The 22,795-nt window shown below is 40.5% G+C and overlaps 1 protein-coding gene and 1 long non-coding RNA gene across 6 annotated transcripts in view; both read right to left on the bottom strand.

Moving 5' to 3' along the window:
- The window catches only part of LOC148019680 (kinetochore protein), a 72,244-nt gene extending 50,067 nt beyond the window's left edge, over nt 1–22,177 (bottom strand). The window contains exons 1-4 of one of the 5 annotated variants that reach the window (XM_087699811.1): nt 22,031–22,177; nt 21,895–21,934; nt 21,731–21,813; nt 6,423–6,465 (exon numbers count right to left, since the gene is read on the bottom strand). In XM_087699811.1, coding sequence (XP_087555937.1) covers nt 6,423–6,465; nt 21,731–21,813; nt 21,895–21,934; nt 22,031–22,057 — 193 coding nt within the window. In that variant the 5' untranslated portion in view covers nt 22,058–22,177. Of the gene's footprint in view, nt 1–6,422; nt 6,466–21,730; nt 21,814–21,894 lie in introns of all 5 variants that reach the window. The other 4 variants (XR_015694860.1, XM_087699808.1, XM_087699809.1 and 1 more) reach the window with 4 other exon arrangements.
- LOC148019681 (uncharacterized) lies at nt 4,608–6,406 on the bottom strand. Its single transcript, XR_015694861.1, has 3 exons — nt 6,053–6,406; nt 5,854–5,976; nt 4,608–5,405 (listed from the first exon to the last, which is right to left on the bottom strand). It is a non-coding gene; the product is annotated as an uncharacterized LOC148019681 (long non-coding RNA).
- Nucleotides 22,178–22,795: the final 618 nt, after the last annotated feature.

The following is a 22,795-nucleotide window of genomic DNA, read 5'->3' as shown; positions in this document are numbered from 1 at the left end:
CAATTTTTCCAAGAGTGGCACTGTCCAAGTGGCAACTGCAACATGTAGCATACTCCTTGTGCAAAGCACCACTAGATGGATCCTAAGTTGTTTCCACCGATGGTTTGTACACCACACCACCATTACTTCATCACCCTTCCTTCATCATCGACACCCTCAAGTGGATGGATAGCTTGTCTATTTGTGATGGGTTGAACCTAACCATCCCTTCTCATTCCCCCGTATGGTACAGTTCCTTAATTGACCACAAGCCATCTCTCAAAAAACAACCCAAAAAAAAAAAAACATTTGTTGTGGTTACGTCTGCCTTTGCAAGACTTGGTAGGCCACTAGATAGTCGACGAGCATTCTTTGTCCGATGCCCTGTCCTCTCTAGGGTGACTCCTTGAACTCCCTTGGTAAGATAACCATCGCCTCTGTAATCTTGATAGGTCATTGGGTAGCCATCGTGCCCTATCCGATGCCCTGTCCTCTCTAGGGTGACTACTTGGACTCCCTTCGTAAAATAACCATCGCATCTGTAGTCTTGGTAGATCATTGGATAGCCGTTGTGCCCCCTTTATTTGATGCTCTAGCTGCCTTGGGATGGGACACCTTGGACAAAACTGGATTGACCTTCCTTTCTAACCCTATTTTGGGCTTGAGAGGGGGTGTTGAGCTTAAAAAATGCATTACATGCTGATTAGTCTCTTAAACAGCCCAAAACATGCTTATTTAACAAAAAACCCTAAAAGGGACATGATTCGAGAGAGTAATTGTGAAACCCTAATTTGGAAGAGTCCATCCATGTCTATAAATAGATAGACTATCCCCATTTAATCTTCGGTGCAGGTTTCTCACCCTTGTGTGCAAATTTCGGCCATTAGTCTCCCACCACATGGTGGTCCAACCTTTGCAACTGCAACCATCACTCCATCTACCCCTCCAGCTAGCTAGCAACTTCTTCCATGCTGCCACCTGTTGCGTGGTGACCATCCATTTGCTGCGTTTGGACCCCCATTGCCATCGCCAACCCCCCTAGACACTTTGTTTCTACTTGTGTTTGCCCTCAACCTGCTTAGGTGACAAGTGTACTTCCTCAAATGGCTGCTCCACACTTGCATATGCAATTTTTGGCTACCGCTTCTAGTTGCCACCTACCTTCTCCATCATCATCTCTGCTATCACCAACTTCTCCAACCTCCATTGGGATCTGTGTTTGATAGTTTTCCTCACTCCAATACTCTAACTAGTGATCATAGTACTTGGGATCCTTCTTCGGGTGGACGTCACTCTTCGACACTACTGCTCTGCCCTTAGGCTCACTGTACACTCTTATTCATTTATGTTTCATTCACTTCAAAGTTGTTCTCTTTCTCTCTCCTTCTGCTTGTGTTTGTTTCTATGTTTCAATTTTGAGTTTTGCTTTTAGGATTTGAGTTTTGCACATCTGTGTTTGTATCGTTATGTTTCTATCGTGGTCATACACTTTGTGTTTCCTCAGTGCAAACCCAAGTAGCTACTCCACAATTTTCTTCACATCTCTTACCCTCAAGCTACTCGCACAATTGTATAGTCAACCACTTTACGCCACAGTTGGATCCACTATGCATGTTTCCCCTTTGCATGCTGGATACTTTTGGACACAATCGATGGGTCAAACTTCATGACTTGGTCAAACCACATATAGCAAGTGCTAGAGTTCCATGGCCTCTAGGAACCAGCTATTGGTCTAGATTCTATACCTAATTCTCGACTTGCCTGGCCTAATCGAGAGGCTTGTCATGCTACAGCTAATCTCGAGTTGATCCAAGGGCTTTCACCTAAATTTCACTCTCAATTACAATAGTTTCCCTTTGCACTAGACCACTGAAGTCATCTCACCGACCACTATGCAACTAACATCCATACCTAACACATCACTCTTCATCGTGATCTTTAAGAGTTCTCCATCAAGGAAGGGGATGATCTAAAAATTATATTGGCTTAATACATACATCTCCTCGCAGAGTCCACCATCACTGGCTCACCCACCATCAAGGCATCTTATTCCTCAACAAGTTCTCCCCCATCCACTTGAATTTCATGCAACAAGTCACCTCATTGTCCCCTCTTGCCAATCTTCTATGAGTTTGAGTGTACTAAATCATATATCTTTTGTTTTGTGTAGATGGCAAGACATGGAGTGGTTATTGTCCCCTCTTGCCAATCTTCTATGAGTTTGAGTGTACTAAATCATATATCTTTTGTTTTGTGTAGATGGCAAGACATGGAGTGGTTACCCCTTTAAAGATATGAAGAATAAATACAAGATCATCTTCATAATGAATCAAGAACAAGAATTTGACTTTAAACCGTCCACCCTTCCTGAGGACAACAATCACTTATAAGAAGAGAAGCGTTATATCATTGGACATTCAAAAGGACGCCAATAGCATTGATCATTGGGGTCATAAAGTGACCTATAGGCTAGAACAAATGCACTAGGAATACTTCAGGGTTGGGGTCGTTGTCCTATTGTCATGAGGATATGTATTTTTGAAACCTCACTTAACATATTGATTAATTTTTAATCACATGATTAAGTAAATGTTACACATGTGAGGTGTAACTGGGGTTAGAGTAAATTAACGAGCCCGAGACCAGGAGAAGGCCAATCAACAGCAGATGATAGCATCTACAGCCTGTTGAGATAGGGCAGCAACAGTAAATGACTGATTTTCTTCAATTCTTTGCATCTACAAGCTGTTGAGACACGATAGCAGCAGTAAATGACAAATTTTCTTCAGTTCTTCGTGAAGAAAGTCTAAATTGTCTCTCTTCTTAGCATTCTCTCTCATCTCCCAGCCTTTCTTTCTACAGCCTTGCTCCAAAGATTACAACATTGAGATTACCAGAGGCTGAGAAATTTCAGATTTCTCAGTTGTAAACCCTAATATACAACAGAAATTAGAGTTCAGCAGTAGCCTCGAGAAGCATGCTAGAAATTGAAAGCTCCAAGACTTAGATTCAACGAGGCTAAATTTGTTTTTACTCAAATTCAAGTGGAGGGACCAGAAAATCAGTGAATTTGGGGCATTTTCCATCTCCATCAAAGCAGATGAAGGCCAATTAACTGCCTAAATTAAGAGGCAAATCAGATTGAAGACTTGCTAGTCATTTTGGACAGCAAGGGGAGTTGGAATACCGAAAGGTATTGGGAGAATCCCATTGTCATCAAATTTTTCTTCAATTAAGTTAAAGAAATACCGAAAGGAGCATCACTTTTGGGGCCAACAAGGTGTCCATTGTCCAAGATTGTAAGTTATTTTGTATATCTCAGTTTTGTAATAAATGTTACTATTGTATCTAAGTTGTAATCAAGGAATTACCACCCATCCACGGAAGAAAGGCTAATCCCACCTATCTATAGGATTCAAGGCCCATTTAGTCACATCATTGTGTTCTCACCATTCTTGGACTTGAGGCACATTGTTTGACATGTCCACATATTGGGACAGTGCGCGGACATGGAGCACAAGCAAGTGGCTTATTATGGGGTTCTCTACTTGAGGCTATAGTCTTACTGAACGAATTGTGTAAGAGAATGTTCGCATATCGGATGCACAAGTGGGTTCATGCCTTTCTCAAATACCATGATAATTCAAAAAAAACACGGCGGACTTTCCCAACCAAGTGGTGCTCAAACAAACATGACGCATGCACATGCAACATGCATATAAGCAGTCTAGAGATGACTAGCCACAAGGTCACACTCCAATTTAGTATTGAGAGGGAGTGCTGAGAGAGAGAATTTGCGAGAAGGAAATAAAAAATAGGGGGACGTTTCAAAAGGGTATGGGATCCTCATCTTAGTAGCATGGAAGGGTGGCTCAGAGAAGAGGGAAAGAAATCACTGCAAGATGTAGGCCCTGAAAAAATGGAAAACCTTAAAAGAGCTCCTCACAATCCTAGAAGTCCCCCTCTGAAACTAGAAGAAGGGACAAGGAACCCATAGCTGCATCACCGATGAAAGGGATAGAAGATCTGAGGGAACCACTAGAGGATGACATGCCTTGCTCCAAGGCTTGTGCAGCTGCAGCAACCTATCCATCCACAACTTGACAACCTGCACCCTCGAGACCAACCATGCTAGAAATCAGGCCTTGTTCCAACATGCCCATGACTTCTTCTATGCCCTCCGAGATAAACCTCAGTGATGCTCACTGATGACAATGAGCTGGCAACATGTACATCACTTACGTATGCAACAGAGACAAGCTTTTGACTGATTTATACACCACTTACATATACAGCATAGGGACAAGCTTTTGTTGATAGAAACAGGCTTTTGGTTGATTTGTACACCACTTATATATACAGCATAGGGAGACAGGCTTGTTAATAGAAATAGGCTTTTGATTGACTTGTACACCACTTATGTATACAGCATAAGGATAGGCTTTTGTCAAGTTATGTTTACTTTACTTTGTAGACTAAGGCACTTTAGGTGACTTTGACTTTTCCAGAGACTTCTCTAGGTCCTTTTTCTGGATTGGGTCTTTTTTTGGACCAGACTCCAATTATAGACTCAAGCACCTTTGGACTTGACTCCAATTTGGTCCTTTTTTGGACTCTAGAACCGGGTGATATCTCTCTGCGGGGTTTCCAGGAACTTTTTTCAGTCTACTGTTTTTTATGAATATTTTTTTCCATAGAACTTTCCAAAAACTTTCTAGAGTCAATCTGACAGAAGATTCCACAGAAATATGTAAGAAGATTTTTTGCACGGCCCTCCTCTTCAATAAAAAGGGCAACTCTATTGTAGAAAGGATCATCTTTGAATAATAGAAGTGTTTTATATTTTGCTTTCTACTGTGTACTCCTCATTTCTCTTCTCTTCTCTACTCCACCTCCTTCTACTCCATTGCACTTTATTCTCCACTCCACCTCACCTCTCGCGATCTCTCTCTTCTCTATCTCCTCTCCAACTTTCTCTCCTATCACCTCTCTCTGGCAATCTCTCTCCTCTTGATTCTCTCTTCACCTTTCTCTAGCATTCTCTCCTCTCTGTTCTCACTTGGCTCCTCTCTGGACCTATGGCTTCTCTTTGGACCTCTGCCACCTCTTCTTAGCATTCTTTCTCCTCTTGTTTGCCCTTCACCAGCTCATCATCTTATACCTTTCCATTTCCTTGGGACTTGATTTACTCAGACCTCTGTTGAAATTTTGCTGCAAACTGCTCCAAAATTCTCTCTAGACCTTTTCTCCAAACTTCCACATTTTGTTCAAGCTTCTCTTCAGACTTTCTTGAGGCCCGCTTCCCTTTCTGCAGCACTTCTCTGACTTTTCTGCAATAGTTCTCGAACTCTTCCGTAGCACTTTCGAGACTTTGTTGCAATATCCTAGACCTTTCTTGAGTGCATGAATCATTGTCCGCAGCAATTCTAGAGCATTTCCAGAGGCAATTTTTAAGGTATTTCAAAGACACTATGGCAAGTGTAGAGCGAGCATACTGCTTTGAGGAACCCATCCACACCACCCACACTTATCCTACACTAGTTGTTTCATATTGAGATGCTTTTGGTACTTTGATAACACTAAAAATATATCTAAGTGAGTGTATGTGCAGTGGAAGTAAATAAAAAGCAAGTGATGAAGCATACAACAGAAGACAAAGAAAATAATGCTAAGGTAAGGCTTAGCTATGGTAGCCTAGATATCTAGCTAGACTACCTAAAAAGGCAAGCCTAACTTAACCTAAAATATTGTAGCTTCATTAGCCTAGGGATCCTAAGGATAATCTGCAAATTTCTAAGAATCTAACCTAATGATGGATAATGATTAAACCTGTCAAACACTGAACATAATACTAGTAAGATCACAGATGGATACAAGCCCCAAGAGTGCTAAGTACATCTTCAAGTTCAAACCCTCATGCATATCTTCAGAATTTTCTGATTCCTAGTTGAAAAAAGTAGAGATCATCCATAAATCTGCTGATAAATATCAGAGTCCCTGCACAATCAACAGGAGAAGAGATAAAAATTCTGTCTGGAATCTTTTAAAGTTAACCAGTTTGCACGGAGCATACCATGACAGCTCTACAAGTAACAAGCATTAATAGCTGGATCCCATGACATTCTCTTTCCAGTATAGACTCTTCACAATTTTCTGTAATGTGAAAAGTAAAACATTTGTACTGGTACCAGAAATATTCTGGCTTCCATCTGTAGTTTATAATTCCAATTAGTAGAGTCAACAAGTGCCACAATACTTACCACCTTCAGGGAACAACAATTAAGCTAGTGACATGAATGCATCACTCCTCTCAAGTTTCTCATAAAAGTCATGAACACACACGGTTTTTTCAGTAGCAATAACTTTTTCCAACACATTTCAAGCAATCAAACAAAAGCGATATTAATGCAGGCTTGTATCAAGGAGCCGGTGAGAGGTATTGCCTGATTCTAACTGCTCAACTTGTAAAGGAGCTCGCTGTTTGATCTGTGAAAGTACATAAATCAGAATATGAGTGTCCCTAAAACATACATCAAGAGATTACCTACAGTTTCTAATAACCATATACTATCCTGAAATGTACTTAAATCACTTAACAAAATTGAGTGAATAGCACACCATCTAAGGTGCAAGAACTGTATGAAACACATATGCTACTCTACAATGTGAATTTGGGGTGCATACACTACTTATGAAGTGTTTTTGGGGTTTCTTCAGGGAGGTGCTTCCTCTCGAGTCTACTAAACTAGTAGCCTGTAGCCACCCTAATTGGCCCATATATTGATTCAATCATTGACTCTCATTCTTGGCTAGTGCTACATTCTTTGGTGCCTACAAGTATAAATTGGTGGCTTCTCACTAAGTGCATGCCCTTGTGATGTGATGTTGTAAACACACGCGCTCTCTCCCAACCTGTTTTGAGCCCACACACTTCAAACATGTTATCAAAATATTAACCTCTCAGTTTTTATAACCGGGTTCAAAATGATTGAAGAGAAAAGCATGCATTCATGCGTCCACATGTTTTATTTCTATATTGGCCCTCTCTCATTGTGCATAATCTATAGCTTGAGAAAGTGCATTTTTTATCTTAACAGCATTTATGTTTGACTTGTAAACATGGGTTTCCAATTGTATTTTGGGCTTCGGCCCTTTGCTATTTGCATGGTTTTTGAGCCTTGTTGAATTTGTATTCTCAAGATCAGAATTATGCTCAGGACGGCCACTACACACATGTTATGCAACTTGTGCATCTAGAAAATGGTAGGCATGCAAGTGCTCGCATGTCTTCCAAGTTCCCTATTTCTGTATTTTGCATGACTTACAAATGTTCAAACTGGCAAGTTAGTAAGCAGCACATGTTGCTCTAAGGTGAGGTGTGTGTTATTGACATATGTGGCAAGCTTGGCATTGTTGCGAGCTTGACACCTCACCCATTGTCATGATCCTGCTCATGCCTCTCACTGGTACCTGCCATATGCCATCTGATTGAGATAGCATTCAGCACTTGAGGTTTGCATTGATGAGCAGCAGCCTGGGTGTTATTGACTAGTGGCAAGTGTAACTCCCAAGTAGATCTCCAGCCTGCAGACATGACACAACACAAGCCCTGAAAACATAAAGAGAGGACATAGAGAATGCACATTAAGTTCAGCTCACAACCATGGAGCTAACTGGACTCACCCTCGAGCCTAGGAACCAGCAACAAATGAACCAAACCTCTAGTACAAGAGTTGGTCTCGACTCTCCCATACAACCAACCACAACAATACTAGTGTGCGGGAAGAGCCACCTAAACCTAGGGTCTCAAAACCTGATGCTCAGACAATAGAAGTGCACAAATGAGGCCTCATTTCCATTTATAGAGGTTGAGTGCCATTACCCTAAAGTGCACCGTGCCTAAGTGCATTTACCCTAAGACCCTCTAGCCATTTATTGCCCATAAAAAGTAACAGGATACCAATCATGCAAAAGAGCAATAGGTTGGCATCAATTGGAATGGATTATATTTTTGTGTTCTACAATGTGCAACAAAGCAGTTGCACTATTGTTTTGTAAATCATGAAGCAGTTCCATTAGTTGCATTACTTTTTTGCAATATAAATCCAAGAGCCAAGCTTGCTCCCGTGCAACCTGTATTATAATTGGTAGACTCCCAAGAAAAGAGAAAGGTGCTCTATCTAATTTCAACCTAAGAAGACTCTTAGACCTTAGGGAAGGCATGCAAATGAGGATAGACCAGTCATGTGGCCACAAAAGTGCAATGGATGTCCAAGAGGGGTAGAAACCCTAAAATCATGTATAAAAAGGATGAAAAAGAATAGTGCAAGCTATTCATGTGTATGCAAACTCAAGCTTGCATTATCTTACTACTTTGTTGCCTATTGAGAGAGAGTGAAGGAAAGGGAGTATGTGAGAGAGTGACGGAGTGAGGGACAAGGAGTGAAGCTCTCCTCTCTTTCTATCTTCTTCTCCATCCCATCTTCGTGAGTTTTGTATGTGCGAGAGTATGCGTAGTTGAGGTGTGAGGGAGTGAGGGATGTATGGCGAGTAGCTTTCTACTTCTCTTCTTCTCCTCAAGCTTACCTACAATGACTCCTCTCTTTGCATGGGCAACAATGGCAGCAAGTACATGAGCAAGGAGTAATGCACGTGGATCATGGAGCAACGCTTAATGAGATATATGACTACAACATGGTAAGTTTGGTAAGCGTTCTCACTACAGCTTCCTTGAATCAATCTATCATTCAACAAGTGGTAGGTTAGTTCATTGTGTCTTGTGTATGTGACTAGACTAGGTGAGAGTTAGTCATTGACTTAGTGAGTGAAGTCCCTTGAAAACAATAAGGGTGTATCCAATGGTCCCACATTAAGCTCATATAGCACAACACTATCTATCTTTTAGGACATGTAAACTCTAGTGACTCGAGTGACTAAATGGTCAACGGTCAATGTAAATGTTGCAAGCGTCCATCCAAGATGTCCAAGGATGTAACACTTCATCCCTTATGAATGATTTTCATTCTTAGAGACATCCTAGGAACAAAGTAAAGAAAGTGACTCTTAAGTAAGCATAGCAACTCGCATGTAGTAAGAAAATATTAAGGGAAACAAAGTAGACACAAAGGGTACAATATGCCAAAATACAATAATGAACGAAAATGAAGGAAAGAGTATACAAAAGAATGAAGAATGATACAATGGTAGGTTAGTTCATTGTGTCTTGTGTATGTGACTAGACTAGGTGAGAGTTAGTCATTGACTTAGTGAGTGAAGTCCCTTGAAAACAATAAGGGTGTATCCAATGGTCCCACATTAAGCTCATATAGCACAACACTATCTATCTTTTAGGACATGTAAACTCTAGTGACTCGAGTGACTAAATGGTCAATGGTCAATGTAAATGTTGCAAGCGTCCATCCAAGATGTCCAAGGATGTAACACTTCATCCCTTATGAATGATTTTCATTCTTAGAGACATCCTAGGAACAAAGTAAAGAAAGTGACTGTTAAGTAAGCATAGCAACTCGCATGGAGTAAGAAAATATTAAGGGAAACAAAGTAGACACAAAGGGTACAATATGCCAAAATACAATAATGAACGAAAATGAAGGAAAGAGTATACAAAAGAATGAAGAATGATACAAGGAATCTCAAACCTCAATATCTTGAAAACTAGGAATGAGTTGAGCAGTAGGAGATGACTATGCATCTTATGATTTTATAAATTTGATTATTTATTAAATTTGTTTCCTTTGCACTTACTAGATATTAGAGCTAGCCACTAATGAGTAGTCATAGTGGACCCATGCAGTGGGTTAAAGAAAAGATAGTGCACACTTTCACCTATTTTACCCAATCGGACACCTGCGACTAGAATTCAAGGATATTAGAGTGAGACTTGCACGCAGGAAGGATTAATGCTTGGACATGTAGACTAGATCCAACAAAACAAGGCATTACAATCAATGAGATGGCATAATCATGAAATGTTTGTACAATATGCATGTGTAGACTCAAAGCTTAAAATGTACATATCTTTAAATAGAAAACTCATATAAAGATTTCAACATTGTTTTCATAGTATACTCGTAAAGAGTCTTCACATGAAATCCATGCTCAAGTGATCCCTAAATTTTAGGAGTTTCCTAAATTTTAGGAGCCTCGGATTGGCCCCAAAATGTAGTCCTAAAAAATAGGGATAACATTCTAAAAGTAGAAAGTTTTATGTTCTAGTAGTGTTTGCTAAATTTGATTGTTTCTATTCTTGAGAGTACTCAATCCAAAAAAGATAAGCCATAGAGAATAGATAAGTATCAGAACACTTGTCACACAAGCTTCCAAGAGTCCTATCACTTGTCACACCTCATGACATGTGACTAGACACTTATCTTGTGCCACTTCACATTCCCTTTTTACAGTAGCTCTTTCCTTCTCCTATAAAGAGAGCTTAGTTTTCATCATTCTACACCAATTTTCTTGGTTGAAAACTCTTGTAAATAGCTGAAGATAGTCTAAAGTTAGCCCCATCCATCTACATCATAATCCTCCACTCCTCCATCATCGAATACCTCCATATTTTCTCTTCTTTCACTGCTCTTAAATAGGACAGCAAACCTATAAATTCATTGCAATCCCTCATTCTCAAGCTCTTCTTCCATTTCAAAAACAAGAAGCAAGCCATATTGATAAATTACTATTCATCAATAAAAAAAAGGCTGATTTTACCTCTTTCTATTCTCATCTTGTAAAAAAAACAATTGTTTTTATTGTATGCTAAGTGATGCATGTGTGCATATATATCTTTACATGATCTTATGAGAGTAAGAACTACTTCTCCTCACTCTCTAGTTGATTGTAATTTAGCTCCTCCCTAAAGAACTTGGCTTGGGCAAAAATACATTCCTTTGGAAAGATTGCCCATCTTCAACCCTCAATTTTGTCACCATTATTTTTACGTTTCAATGGCTATATTTTTTTGGATAAATGAAAAGTATTTGTTTTTCTCCATTTCTTAAAATATTAAGTCTCGAAAATTAAAAAAGATTATAATTATTGAGCATACTACGTTGTTCAGTGCATTTACATTTCTCCTCCATTTGGGCAACTTGACATCAAAATGCAGCAAATTTTTTGTGTATTTGCACGTCTATTTAAGGAGCTATGAATTACCGATTCAAAGCTTTTAATAACTCACATGAGATGAGGGGTCACTCCATTCTTCCGACAAGCAGCCCCATCAGTCAAACGTCGCAAAGAGTGATGTGAAGATAGTAATAGAGATGACATCAGAACAAAAAGGCAAAGTCTACTTCAAAGGCTTCGATATATACTATAGAAGCTCCAAGTATTTTTTCAAAATTTTACCAAAAGATTGCTTTGTTAATGTGAGTAGTTGTAATGGTTATTCCATAAATAAAACTATGTTTGGCCCACATGACCTCTTAAAGTTCACTAGTTGTGTTAATGACCAAAAAGTTATACTTTTATTCAATAATGGTTTGTTTCCCTTCTCGAATGATGCAAAAACTTCAGCTCCGCATGGTACTTGCTGACCGAGCATATCATGTCCATTAAACGCAGGAAGCCACTATGGATCGTTGTTGGGATTGCATCGTCCCGAGTCTAGATCTTTCCATCCAATACTAGTATAAGGTCTTGGACTTTCGATTAATGAGATTTGACCATGTCAATATCATTCTTGGTATGCCATGATTCTTTGATAGATGTTCATCTTTATACAATAACTATAAACTCATGTACTATCTTTTGAACTTGATGATTGCTATCATGTGATAAAGGGTTGCTCACACTTCAAGATCACCGAAACTAATATATATATAATATCAACTTTGAAATTTAGTAAATGTTTTTATAATCTAGATAGTATTACTTATGTTTATTTTATTAAAAATTTACAATCGGCTATGTTACAATATAATTCGATCTCTTTCAATAATAATATTGATGTAATTAACATGTAAGTAAATATTTGGATCTGATTCTACATAAGTACACCAATGTTTTCCATCCGAATTACCGGACAAAGTTCCGCTATCTCGCAATACATTAGACCATAGAATGAAGATGTTGCACAATAGCCATCACATCTCTCGGCAACCTTATAGATTTAGCTCAAAAGAGGAGAACGAGATAGCTAAGCAACTTCACGACTACCTAGCTAAGGATCATATTGAACCTAGTAAATCTCCATGGGACGTATCTATCCTTCTCGTAAAAAAGATGGATGGTACGATGTGCTTTTGTGTTAATTACAAAAGCCTTGATAAGGTGATTGTCAAGAACAAATATCTATTTCCTCAAACGGATGATCTTATAGATCAACTTTGTGGTGTGCAATATTTCACCAAGGTTGATCTTAGGTCCGATACCATCAAATACAAATACTTTCGGAGGATATCCCCAAAACTATGCTTCGAATGCAATATGGACACTATCAATTTTTGGTCATGTCTTTTGGATTAACTAATGCGCTCACAACTTTTCAGCAAATAATGAATGATTTGTTTCGTCTGTATCTTAGAAAGTGGTGAGTCGTTGGAGGAGCATACAAACCACTTGTATATTATCTTACATCTCTTAAGATGAGAGCAACTATCAGCAAAATTATCCAAGTGCGACTTTTTTCACGCTACTCCAAAAGCAGCAAACACAAATGTGGATGATGATATGTCAAGTTAGGTGGCTCCCCCCAAAACTCCAAAACATAGATCAGGTTGACCATATAGTGCAGCAAACACTGCAGAACTATCTACGTGGAAATAAGCGGCAATTGGGAAAGTTGCAGACTGCAGTCGCCTAGCTGGATAGCAAGCTGGAAGACTGGAAAACAATCCCAAACAGCAATAGAAGACTGGACAGCATGCACCAAATGGTAGACAATAGTGATGGACAGCTCCGACTGAGATGTCCCCCGCAAAGGGGGAGTGGACAGTAGAGATATAGCACCTACAACTGCAAATATCAATATTAAAACTCAATGGTAGGCAACTTGTGTATTTATAGATGGCTAGCTTCTCCCAAATTAGGATTTGGCTTATGGGACACAAACATTCTCTAGGAACACATTCCTTTTTACAAAAGTTTTAGTAATTTTATTCATTAAGCTTATTTTGAGGCTATTTTAAGTGGTAATCAACATGTAATGCATTTTTAGCTCAACACCCCCTCTCAAGTCTAAAACTGGAAATAAAAGGGACTATACTAGCCCAAGCCCAACTTTTTATTTTCCCCAAGGCATCCCATCCCAAAATGCCCCTTCTTGCCACAATGTCACCTCTCTTTAAAGTGGCAAAAGCCTCTTGCTTGCTATCAAATTGAGATAGTAACCTCCCTTGTAACTACAAAGAAGCCCATTGTGTATAATAATAATGCTTATGTCGTCAATGATGTCATCATGCTTAGTTATCATATGCTTATTGTCAAAAGACAATGTACCAGCGAGACAGTAGGGTTTGCGGGGAGGAACGCAGAGTGAACTCGGCAAACACTAAGAAGAGAAGAGAAGAGAGAAGAAACTCTAATGAATGGAATGATGAAGATCTGAATCATGGAGTGAATGTGATACAAGGGAACAAGGGTGCCGTAGCACAAGGAAGATGATGAAGACAGCCATGAACCACGAACCGCAATGTCCTCCTGAAGAGGTGTGAGGATAGTGGAGAGGCTGGAGAGAAGAGGTGACAGAGACTGAATGAATCAGCCGTAAAGAATGAGTGACAGAGGCAACCTATAAATAGACAAGAGATTGTCTAGGGTGGCACCCAGAGGGAGGGCATCAACTATCTAGGGTGGCACCCCACTGTGGGCGCCCAGCCCCTTGTTGGGGTTGTCTATTGTGAAACCCTAAACGCAAAACGTGAAACCCTAAACGCAAAATGCAGAACGCGAAAAGATGATATACTAGTGAGACAGTAGGGTTTGCATGGAGGAACACGGAATGAACTTGGCAAACACTAAGAAGAGAAGAGAAAAGAGAAGAAACTCTGATGAATGGAATGATGAAGATCTGAATCATGGAGTGAATGTGATACAAGGGAACAAGGGTGCCGTAGCACAAGGAAGATGATGAAGACAGCCAGGAACCACGAACCGCAATGTCCTCCTGAAGGGGTATGAGGGTAGTGAAGAGGTTAGAGAGAAAAGTTGACGGACTGAATGAATCAACCGTAAAGAATGAGTGACAGAGAGCCTATAAATAGGCACGAGACTGTCTAGGGTGGCGCCCAAAGGGAGGGCATCAGCTGTCTAGGGTGGCGCCCCACTGTGGGCTTCCAGCCCGTTTTTGGGACTATCTACTGTGAAACCCTAAACACAAAACGCAAAACCCTAAACGCAAAACGCAATATGCGAAACCATAAATGCAAAACGTAGAACGCGAACTACATGTTTCTCAACACCCCCTCTCAGGCCCAAAAAGGGGAAGAAAAAAAGAGAGGTAGAGATGGAATGCTACATACTGAAGAATGGTCATGCAACAGGTGCCACTTGGACAGTGTCCCTCGTGGAAAAATTGTTCACTTGCCCAAGCGCCCTAGTACAAAGATGATGAAAACATGCAATGCTAAGAGGAATGTCGGACTTTGTGTGGTACCGAGAACCATAAGGATATGCCTGTACTCGATCTCGAGAGTTGGCTCCATGTTGACCAAGTGACCAAGGCAAGAAGAAGAGGAGAAAGAAGATATAGAGGATCCCTAACATCCAAGATTTCCAACAGAGAGAACTGGAGAACCCGAAACTCAACCTCAGGAGAGAAGCCACTAGCTCCGTGCATCCATGCACGAAGGAATACGAAGGCCTCGTCATCAAGTCAAGGCTGAACCTCCAAGGCCTCGATCTGGGTAGATTCTCGAGATCCTAGGTCTTAATAGATGAGATAACCGTTGGAAGGAAGCCACCCCATCCAAGGGTAGAAGAAGAAGATAAAAGGCCTCCACTAGGGTGTGCAAAGGATTGAGCCGTGGGTAGGGACCCCCTTTGAAACTGGAGGAATATGAGCCCCCTCTAAAGTTGCAGAAGACGTAGATGTCCCCTCGGAGGGCATAAGAAAGATCATCCCCCTCCAAATCCCCCTCTGAGGTAGATAGGGAATCCAAAAACTCATGGATCACGGACTCCAAAGTATCTGAAAATGAAGAAAGTGCTGCCGGTCGTGCCAAAGAAGGTATCTGGGTGGTGAAACAGAGGTGGCCTCTTGAACCTCAGTAGACAAGGGTTAAGGGTGGGGCTCAGACTGAGCAATGAGTGAGCAACAGTCTCGCTGCTTCTCAATGGAGCGGGCCGGGAAGCCGAAGAAGAGAAAGGAGTCGAGCAACCATTGTCTCTTGAAGGAGCGGTCGTGCCAAAGAAGGTATCTGGGGTGGTGAAACAGGGGTGGCCTCTTGAACCTCAGTAGACGAGGGTTAAGGGTGGGGCTCAGACTGAGCAGGGCAACAGTCGTTGTTTCTCAATGGAGCGGACCAGGAAGCCGAAGAAGAGGAAGGAGTCGAGCAACCATTGTCTCTTGAAGGAGCAAACAGACGAGGAGACGGGATCAAATAATCACTGTCTCTCGATGGAGTAGATTGCAGAACCACAGGCCATGGTAGCCACTGTATCCAAAAATAGGTGGGAGAAGACTGCCACTGGCATTGCAACGATCTCCACGAGGTTGTAGCACCAATCGATCCTCCATGTGCTCGAAAGGACTTAGTGGGCATCGGATGCGTCTTATTGCCTTGAGCATAGTACTCTAATAGCCAATGCAAAACGATCTCTGTGGCCCAGAAAGGAGAGGTGGCACAGGAAGTGCCAGGTGGGAGATGCATATACTCCGGAGGGGTGGGAAGCAAAGGTCGAAGTCAACAAGCATCGGTGGTGTGTCCGGTGATGCCACAATAGAAACACCCAGTAGATTGGTCATCTGTTGGTAAAGAAGCCATGGGTATCAGTGTGCCTTGCTAAAGAAGAAAGAGATCAGCCACGAACCATGAATTGCAATGTCCGCCTCAAGGGTTGGGAGAGCAGTGGAAGGGCTGGAAGTGAGTTGCCAGCTGCAGGGAGGAGCTGCTAGCTGTCAAGAAGGAGCCGCCAGCTACAGAATATCACCACCAGCAATATGGCTGAGCCGTCAGCAACAGAGAACAGCTACTAGCAGTCTGGCTTAGCCGCCAGTAATCTGCTGAGCCGCCAGCAGTCTGGCTGACCGCCAACAGCAAGGAGGAGCCACCAACAGTATGGCTGAGCCACCAGCACAGCAGGGAGGAGCCGCGAGCAATCTGGCTAAGCCACCAGAAGCAGAGAACAAGTGCTAATCCGCCAGGTGCAGCAGACGAGCTGCCTGCAGTAAACACAGCAAAGGGAAAGTGGAGGCGGCAGCAATAGCCCTAAACGCAAGTTGAAAAATAGCAAACGCAGGAGGGAGCAGCCGCCAATTAGGGTATTGATGCAGCAAAAGAAGAAGAAAAGTGGATACCGAACCCGCCACCAGTCTTTGCCTTCACTGGAGTGGGGGATCTTTGCCACTATTTAAGCAAATCCAGCTCTAATACCATGTCAAAAGGCGACATACCAGTGAGATAGCAGGGTTTGCGAGGAGGACGACGGAGTGAACTTGGCAAACACTGAGAAGAGAAGAGAAGAGAGAAAAAACTCTGATGAATGGCATGATAAAGATCTGAATCATGGAGTGAATGTGATACAAGGGAACAAGGGTGCCATAGCACAAGGAAGATGATGAAGACAACCACGAACCACGAACCGCAATGTCCTCCTGAAGGGATGTGAGGGTAGTAGAGAGACTGGAGAGAAGAGGTGACGAACTGAATGAATTAGCCGTAAAGAAGGAGTGACAGAGGCAACCTATAAATAGGCAAGAGAATAGAATCCTCGGCTACAAGCCCTTCAATCCTACCAACCCCAATTGTGAGGCTCCTACAAGATCAAGTCCTCTCCAGTATCAAGATCTTGTCTTCTATCATGAATCTAGCCTTGTTGTAAACATCATACAAAAAATATACTAATGTACTTTATCCTCTTGCAATAAAGAGTCAAGTTTTTCTTCTTCTTCTTCTTCAAGTTATTCTCTTGTAAGTTGTGAAGTAATAATCCTTGCTATTGCCAAGCTTTTATTACCTTCAAGTAATTTGGCAAGATTTCACACTTTGATCTTACCTAGTCATGATGGATACAATGATGGGAGATATCATCACCACCTTGCAAAATATTAAAAAACAAATCCAAAAACTCCATTAGAGTAATTCACAATTACAAGAAAAGAAACCCTAGGTTTTAGGGTTAGCCATTCAATACCTTCAAAATCAACATTAAGGACTCCAGGAGGCAAGTCTACATCACAAAAGCTATTTGATATCTTGTAGCCACTCTCCAAGCTATAAGATGAGCTAAAGTTTAGCGGACCCAAAAAATTTCATGAGACCAAATCAAAGTTTAAAGATTTTCTATAACAAGTGTGATTGTTCATTCTTCTGCAACCTAAGTATTATCCTAACGGTACTTCTCAAGTGATACTTATCGGCATACTCCTCTTAAGCACAACTCTCTCTTGGTTTGCACCCTTGCTTGAGAAGAAATCTCCATTACTTCATGATTTTAAAGCCTTTGTTCAAGAGTTCTCTGCTATCTTTCGAGATACTGATAGAGCTAGAGTTGTTGAGACCAAATTTAAAAATCTACATCAAAAATCTCAAGTTGCATTAGTTTATACATCTAAATTCCAGCAACTCACTTAGGATTTGACTTGGCATGAGTTTATCAACCAATTTTATTAGGGACTGAATGATGATATGAAGGATCTCATATTAACTATACTAAAGGTTCACACATTAAGTGACTTCATTTCTTAGACAATAGAATGTGACAATCAACTATTTGAGAGACGCGAAGAAAAGTATCATGAAGCTTCATTAAGTTTAGAGGCTATAATAATAACAATAAATCAAACCACCCAAGGGAACTAAGAAACTAGTATCGAACCTATGTGAATTTATTCAACCTAATTCAAGCCATTTTTAGTTCGAGAGAAGCAATGACAACACTCTCATGGATTACGTTTGTATTGCGGAGAATATACCCTCCAAATATTACTCAATATTATTCTAACAAGATGCTACAAGTACGAAGCTCTATAGTGCGCTCATCTTCGAAAAACATGAATGTCTAGCCAAAATGAGGCTATACAGCTAGATGAAAATCAAGAGTTCTTTGAAGGCCCCTCTTTATGTACTAACTCTTAAATATTATATTATCTGTGAGAATCTATACACCACATTGGCAACTAGATGTTAAAGCACTTTTGGACTCTAAAGCCTCTACAGGTTTTATGGATGAGAAGTTTGCAAGACAACATGGTATCACAATCATAGAGAAATCTAACCAAGTTCCTGAAGAAGTTATAAGTGGCCCTTTCCTTGCTTCAAGAGATGTCAAATACAAAACTCATCCTACAAAAGTAACATCAAGAAACTTTGTTACAAATATAGCATTCAATGTCATATATTTCCCAAGCAATCCAATCATTATTGGCCTTCCCTAGTATTAAGCTAAAAAAGGTCAATTACTCGCCGAACAAGATAAATTACCAATAAGACCTTAATTAGCTCTTTAAAACAGCCCCAAAGCTCAAAATTGCAAAAGTTTTTGTGTCCCATAAGCAAACACCCAAACTTTTGTGAGGATCCACATCTATAAATAGGAGGCTGCCCAGCCACTTGCTCTACCCCTGTTTTATAGATTATTGGCTCCTTGCTCACTACTATCTACTACACCCCTCATCCAGTGGATACATCAGTTTACGGTGCTGTCTATCGGCCAGGCACCCTGTCCAACCTCACCACACTGCTGTGTTTGATGATCTCAGCCTGTTTTAGCCTGTTCAAAGCAGCCTTGAGCCTGGGGACTGCCGCAAAGGCTGCGTATACTGTTCAGCCCCTGTGGTACAATGCTGACAACATCAGATTTGCTGAATCACAGCACTCTGTGTTTGTTACCTATACCTGCCACCCTGCTTCTACACTACCTCCAAGAGCTGCTGCCTGTCTGAGAACTGCTGCACACTTCATTAGATAAGTCCACATCAGGTTCAGCCCTGTGTTTTGGGGACAGAGCAGGCTGCATTGTCGTTTCCAGTCATTTACAGGATGTGTGCTGCAATTCAGAATCTGCTCAAAGTACGACACACTCTCTAGTTCATCTTTGCTCTAGTTGATTCTAAGACACGAAGGTTCAAGGTTTTGTATTCACTCTTGCATAATGTGTTTACAGCTATCATTCATTCATTCATTCTTCGTTTACTCTCATTTCTCTTCAACTTCAAGTTCTATTGTTCTATCATTGTGCACTTTGTGTTTATCTTCTATGCTCGAGTATTTCTTTACACCTAGCTCAAGCTGCACAATACCAATAATGATAAGAGAACTCAAAAAGTTGAGCCAAGATAAACACAATTTATTAAGAAAGAGTATGCAAGACCAATTTACATTGGGGCCAAAGTATTTATGAGAGCACCAAAGAAAAATCCTAGTTTTCTAATATATGCATTGCCAAACGAGCCATGGATCAACAAAAGTATGCAAGGTCTCCCACTCCAATATGGTGATTATTAACATATGTTCAAAAAAAAAATTGCATTTATACTTTCCAAGCACCAGCCTTATGATTGTGGCATCAAGCTACCAGAAAAAGCATAACCACCCTTTGGCTCAATTCATAAGCTATCCCAAGATGAATTGACAAAGTTACGAAAATATATTGATGAAAATCTAACCAAGCATTTCATACAACTCTCAAAGTAACTGGGTGGCAAGTGCTCCAATATTATTTGTTAAGAAGAATAATGGCTCTCTCTGTATGTGTCGGCTACAAAGATTCAACAAGATAACCATCAAAAATTATTATCCACTTTCCTTAATCCTAAAACTCTTGGAGTGACTTGAAAGAGCAAAGCTATTCACAAATATTGATCTTCGTAGAGCTTATAACCTCGTCAAGATAAGGGAAGGCAATGAGTGAAAGACTGCTTTTCGCACAAGGTTTAGCCACTTTGAGTATGTTGTCATGCCATTTGGTCTCACAAATGCTCCAACAATCTTCTAACATTTAATAAATGAACTATTTTGCAAGTACCTAGATAACATCTATGGTAATATATTTAGATGATATTCTAATATTTTCCAAGAATCAAGAGAAACACAAGCATCATGTACAGATAGTTATTAATAAGCTATAAGAAAATGACTTATATGCTATAAGAAAAGGACTTGTATGCTAAAATGAAAAAGTGTTCTTTCCACCAACCAAAGGATAGTTTGGATAAGCTATAAGAAAAGGGCTTGTATACTAAATTGGAAAAGTTTCCTTTTCACCAACCAGAGGTAAAATTTCTTGAATACATAATATATCCAAATAGAAACTCTATAAATTAAAAAAGGTGAAGACTATCCGTGAATAGAAAATACTAAAATCAATTTGAGATGTACAATGTTTCTTGGGATTTGTAAACTCTTATCAAACCTTGATTAAAGATTAATCTAAGATCACAATGTCCCTCACACAATTAACTAGAAATGATAAATTGATGTAAAACTTTGATATAAAAAGGACTTTCCAAACACTTAAGCAAGCCTTCACTACAACCCCCATATTGATACATCCAAATCTATCTATGCCTTTCTTTTTGGAGACTAATACATCAAATTTACTCTTAGTGATATTCTTTCTCATATTGGTGATAATGGTCAAGTACATCTAGTAGCCTTTCATTCTACAAAATTCTCAATAACTAAAATAAATTATAAAATTCATTATAAGTAACTTCTAACTATTATTGACTCTTTGAAACATGGAGGCATCTTCTGGAAGGAGCACCCCTTAAATCACAACCATAAAAATCTAGAGTACTTCATGGGTTTTCATGTGTTGAATCCACAACAAGCAAGATGGAGCATCTTCCTTTCTAGATTTGATTTTGGCATATATTATTATTTCTCTCAGCCATGCTACTGGTGCTGGTGCTGCTATCTGCGGAGGGTTTGCCTCCTGCCATGTCATTCTTTAGCTCTAGATTGCTGCATTTTGCAATTTCCTACTGCTGGACAGCTGGTCAGAACCCTAACTGCAGCCTTATAAGGCATTGCAACGCCCAAGTGTCAGCTGGTTTCCCATTTTGAGTTCGATACACTCCTGCTGATCCGTCAAATGATCAACTCCTTCAGTACCCCACAGCCATGGACCCTGAGCCATAGAAGCTCGAGTGGTTTCATTGGCCTCTACTTCAAGCCTCCACCTTCACCCAGCAGAATTGCAATTGGCCCCTTCGACTCCTTCAGCATTGATTGTATTCATTACCTCACTTGTACATTAAGTGCATTATTTTACTGCTGTCTTTGAGCATAAGTTTGTTAATTGTGTTGTTCCTATATCTTTTGCACTCTCTGTTAGCCATAGTGTTCTCACTTATGGTGCTAGAGCTCAAATCCTCAAAGGAGGCACCGCATGTGAAGTTGGTGAATGTCGCCCTCTAAAAGTCATTATAGCCTGTCATCGCATGACAAGGCAACGTGTCCCATGCCTATCTGCCTTAGATCTCACTTGTAATACAATTTCTGGAAAGGAAACACAATTGCTTTTCACTTGGATTGACCAATGTATCCAAGCGCCAGAGGAATTCTATATGGACAATCTGCTTCCGATTCAACAAAATTTGCATTGCCATAGAGGCCTCTTCTTGTACCTTATCAGGTCTGTTGTATAGTCCAAGCAAGTTCTTCAGGTACTCTTCTTGATAGACAACTTGATCTGCGCAGCTATCTTCTCCTATTGATACATGAGGATAGCAGAGAAATGAGTAGCCATCAAATGGCATAGAAACGTATTAAGACGACTATATGGAAGTACCGTCTGACACTTCATCGCCGCAAACCTCTGAGCGTTTATCCTGTCCAGCATAATACGACAGATGGGGGGAAACAACATCAGGCGACATTAACTTGAGCTCGATCCACAAAACAGGCCGGTGGAAGTCGAAACTCACAGCGAACGGGTTAGCCCAAGCATTCATGGATGTCACAACAAGGTGATGGCTCACGAATGACTTCCAAAACAAGGACACATCATGTAAACTTGCATGCTTTATGGTGCTTTATGGGCCTTCGAAATCCAATGAGCCATGTATGATTTGAACGAGCATCCACCCTCATAACCATTTTTTATGCACTATGTAAACCAACTAGTTATCAAGAATGTGGTATCGAGCGGACCTATCGGTTTATGTATTCACACAAGACTATGTGGACATACCTTTGCAATAGCAATGAAATACCCATCTATCCACCTACATGGATAGCCACTTGCAAAATTTTTGGTGTAAGGGTATTTCATTGCTATTGCAAAAGCCTATTGATTGGAATCATGTCCAACATGTGCTTCATATCTCCAACCATAGGATGCTACACAAAAGGCCTCAACACTGATATCTAAAATAACCTTGGTAGGATTTGAACGAGCTCCCACTTGTAACCATTCTTTGTGAACCATGTAAACCCACTAGTGGTCAATGTTGAGCCAACTTGTCCACTCATATATTCATAAAAGATTGTGTGGATACACCAATAAGGAAGATGTCTAGGTGCCTAGTCTAAACCCAACTGAAGTAGCATTCATTTCCTCATTAGTGCAATGGGAACTGGCAAATTCCCTTGTTTGCATATGTGTAAGAGGGAACCTAGTGCCCATGACAAGCAACCTCCTAATGGCTAGAGAGGTGAGGGGGGCAATGAAGATAAGGCATAAAAGTGGG

Source organism: Lygodium microphyllum, chromosome 19 (genome assembly GCF_053477565.2).
Source record: "Lygodium microphyllum isolate KBCC chromosome 19, Lygodium_microphyllum_v1.1.10, whole genome shotgun sequence".
NCBI classification, from domain to species: Eukaryota; Viridiplantae; Streptophyta; class Polypodiopsida; order Schizaeales; family Lygodiaceae; genus Lygodium; species Lygodium microphyllum.
Note: the sequence above shows the minus strand (reverse complement) of the source record. Positions and strands in the feature narration are given on the sequence as shown.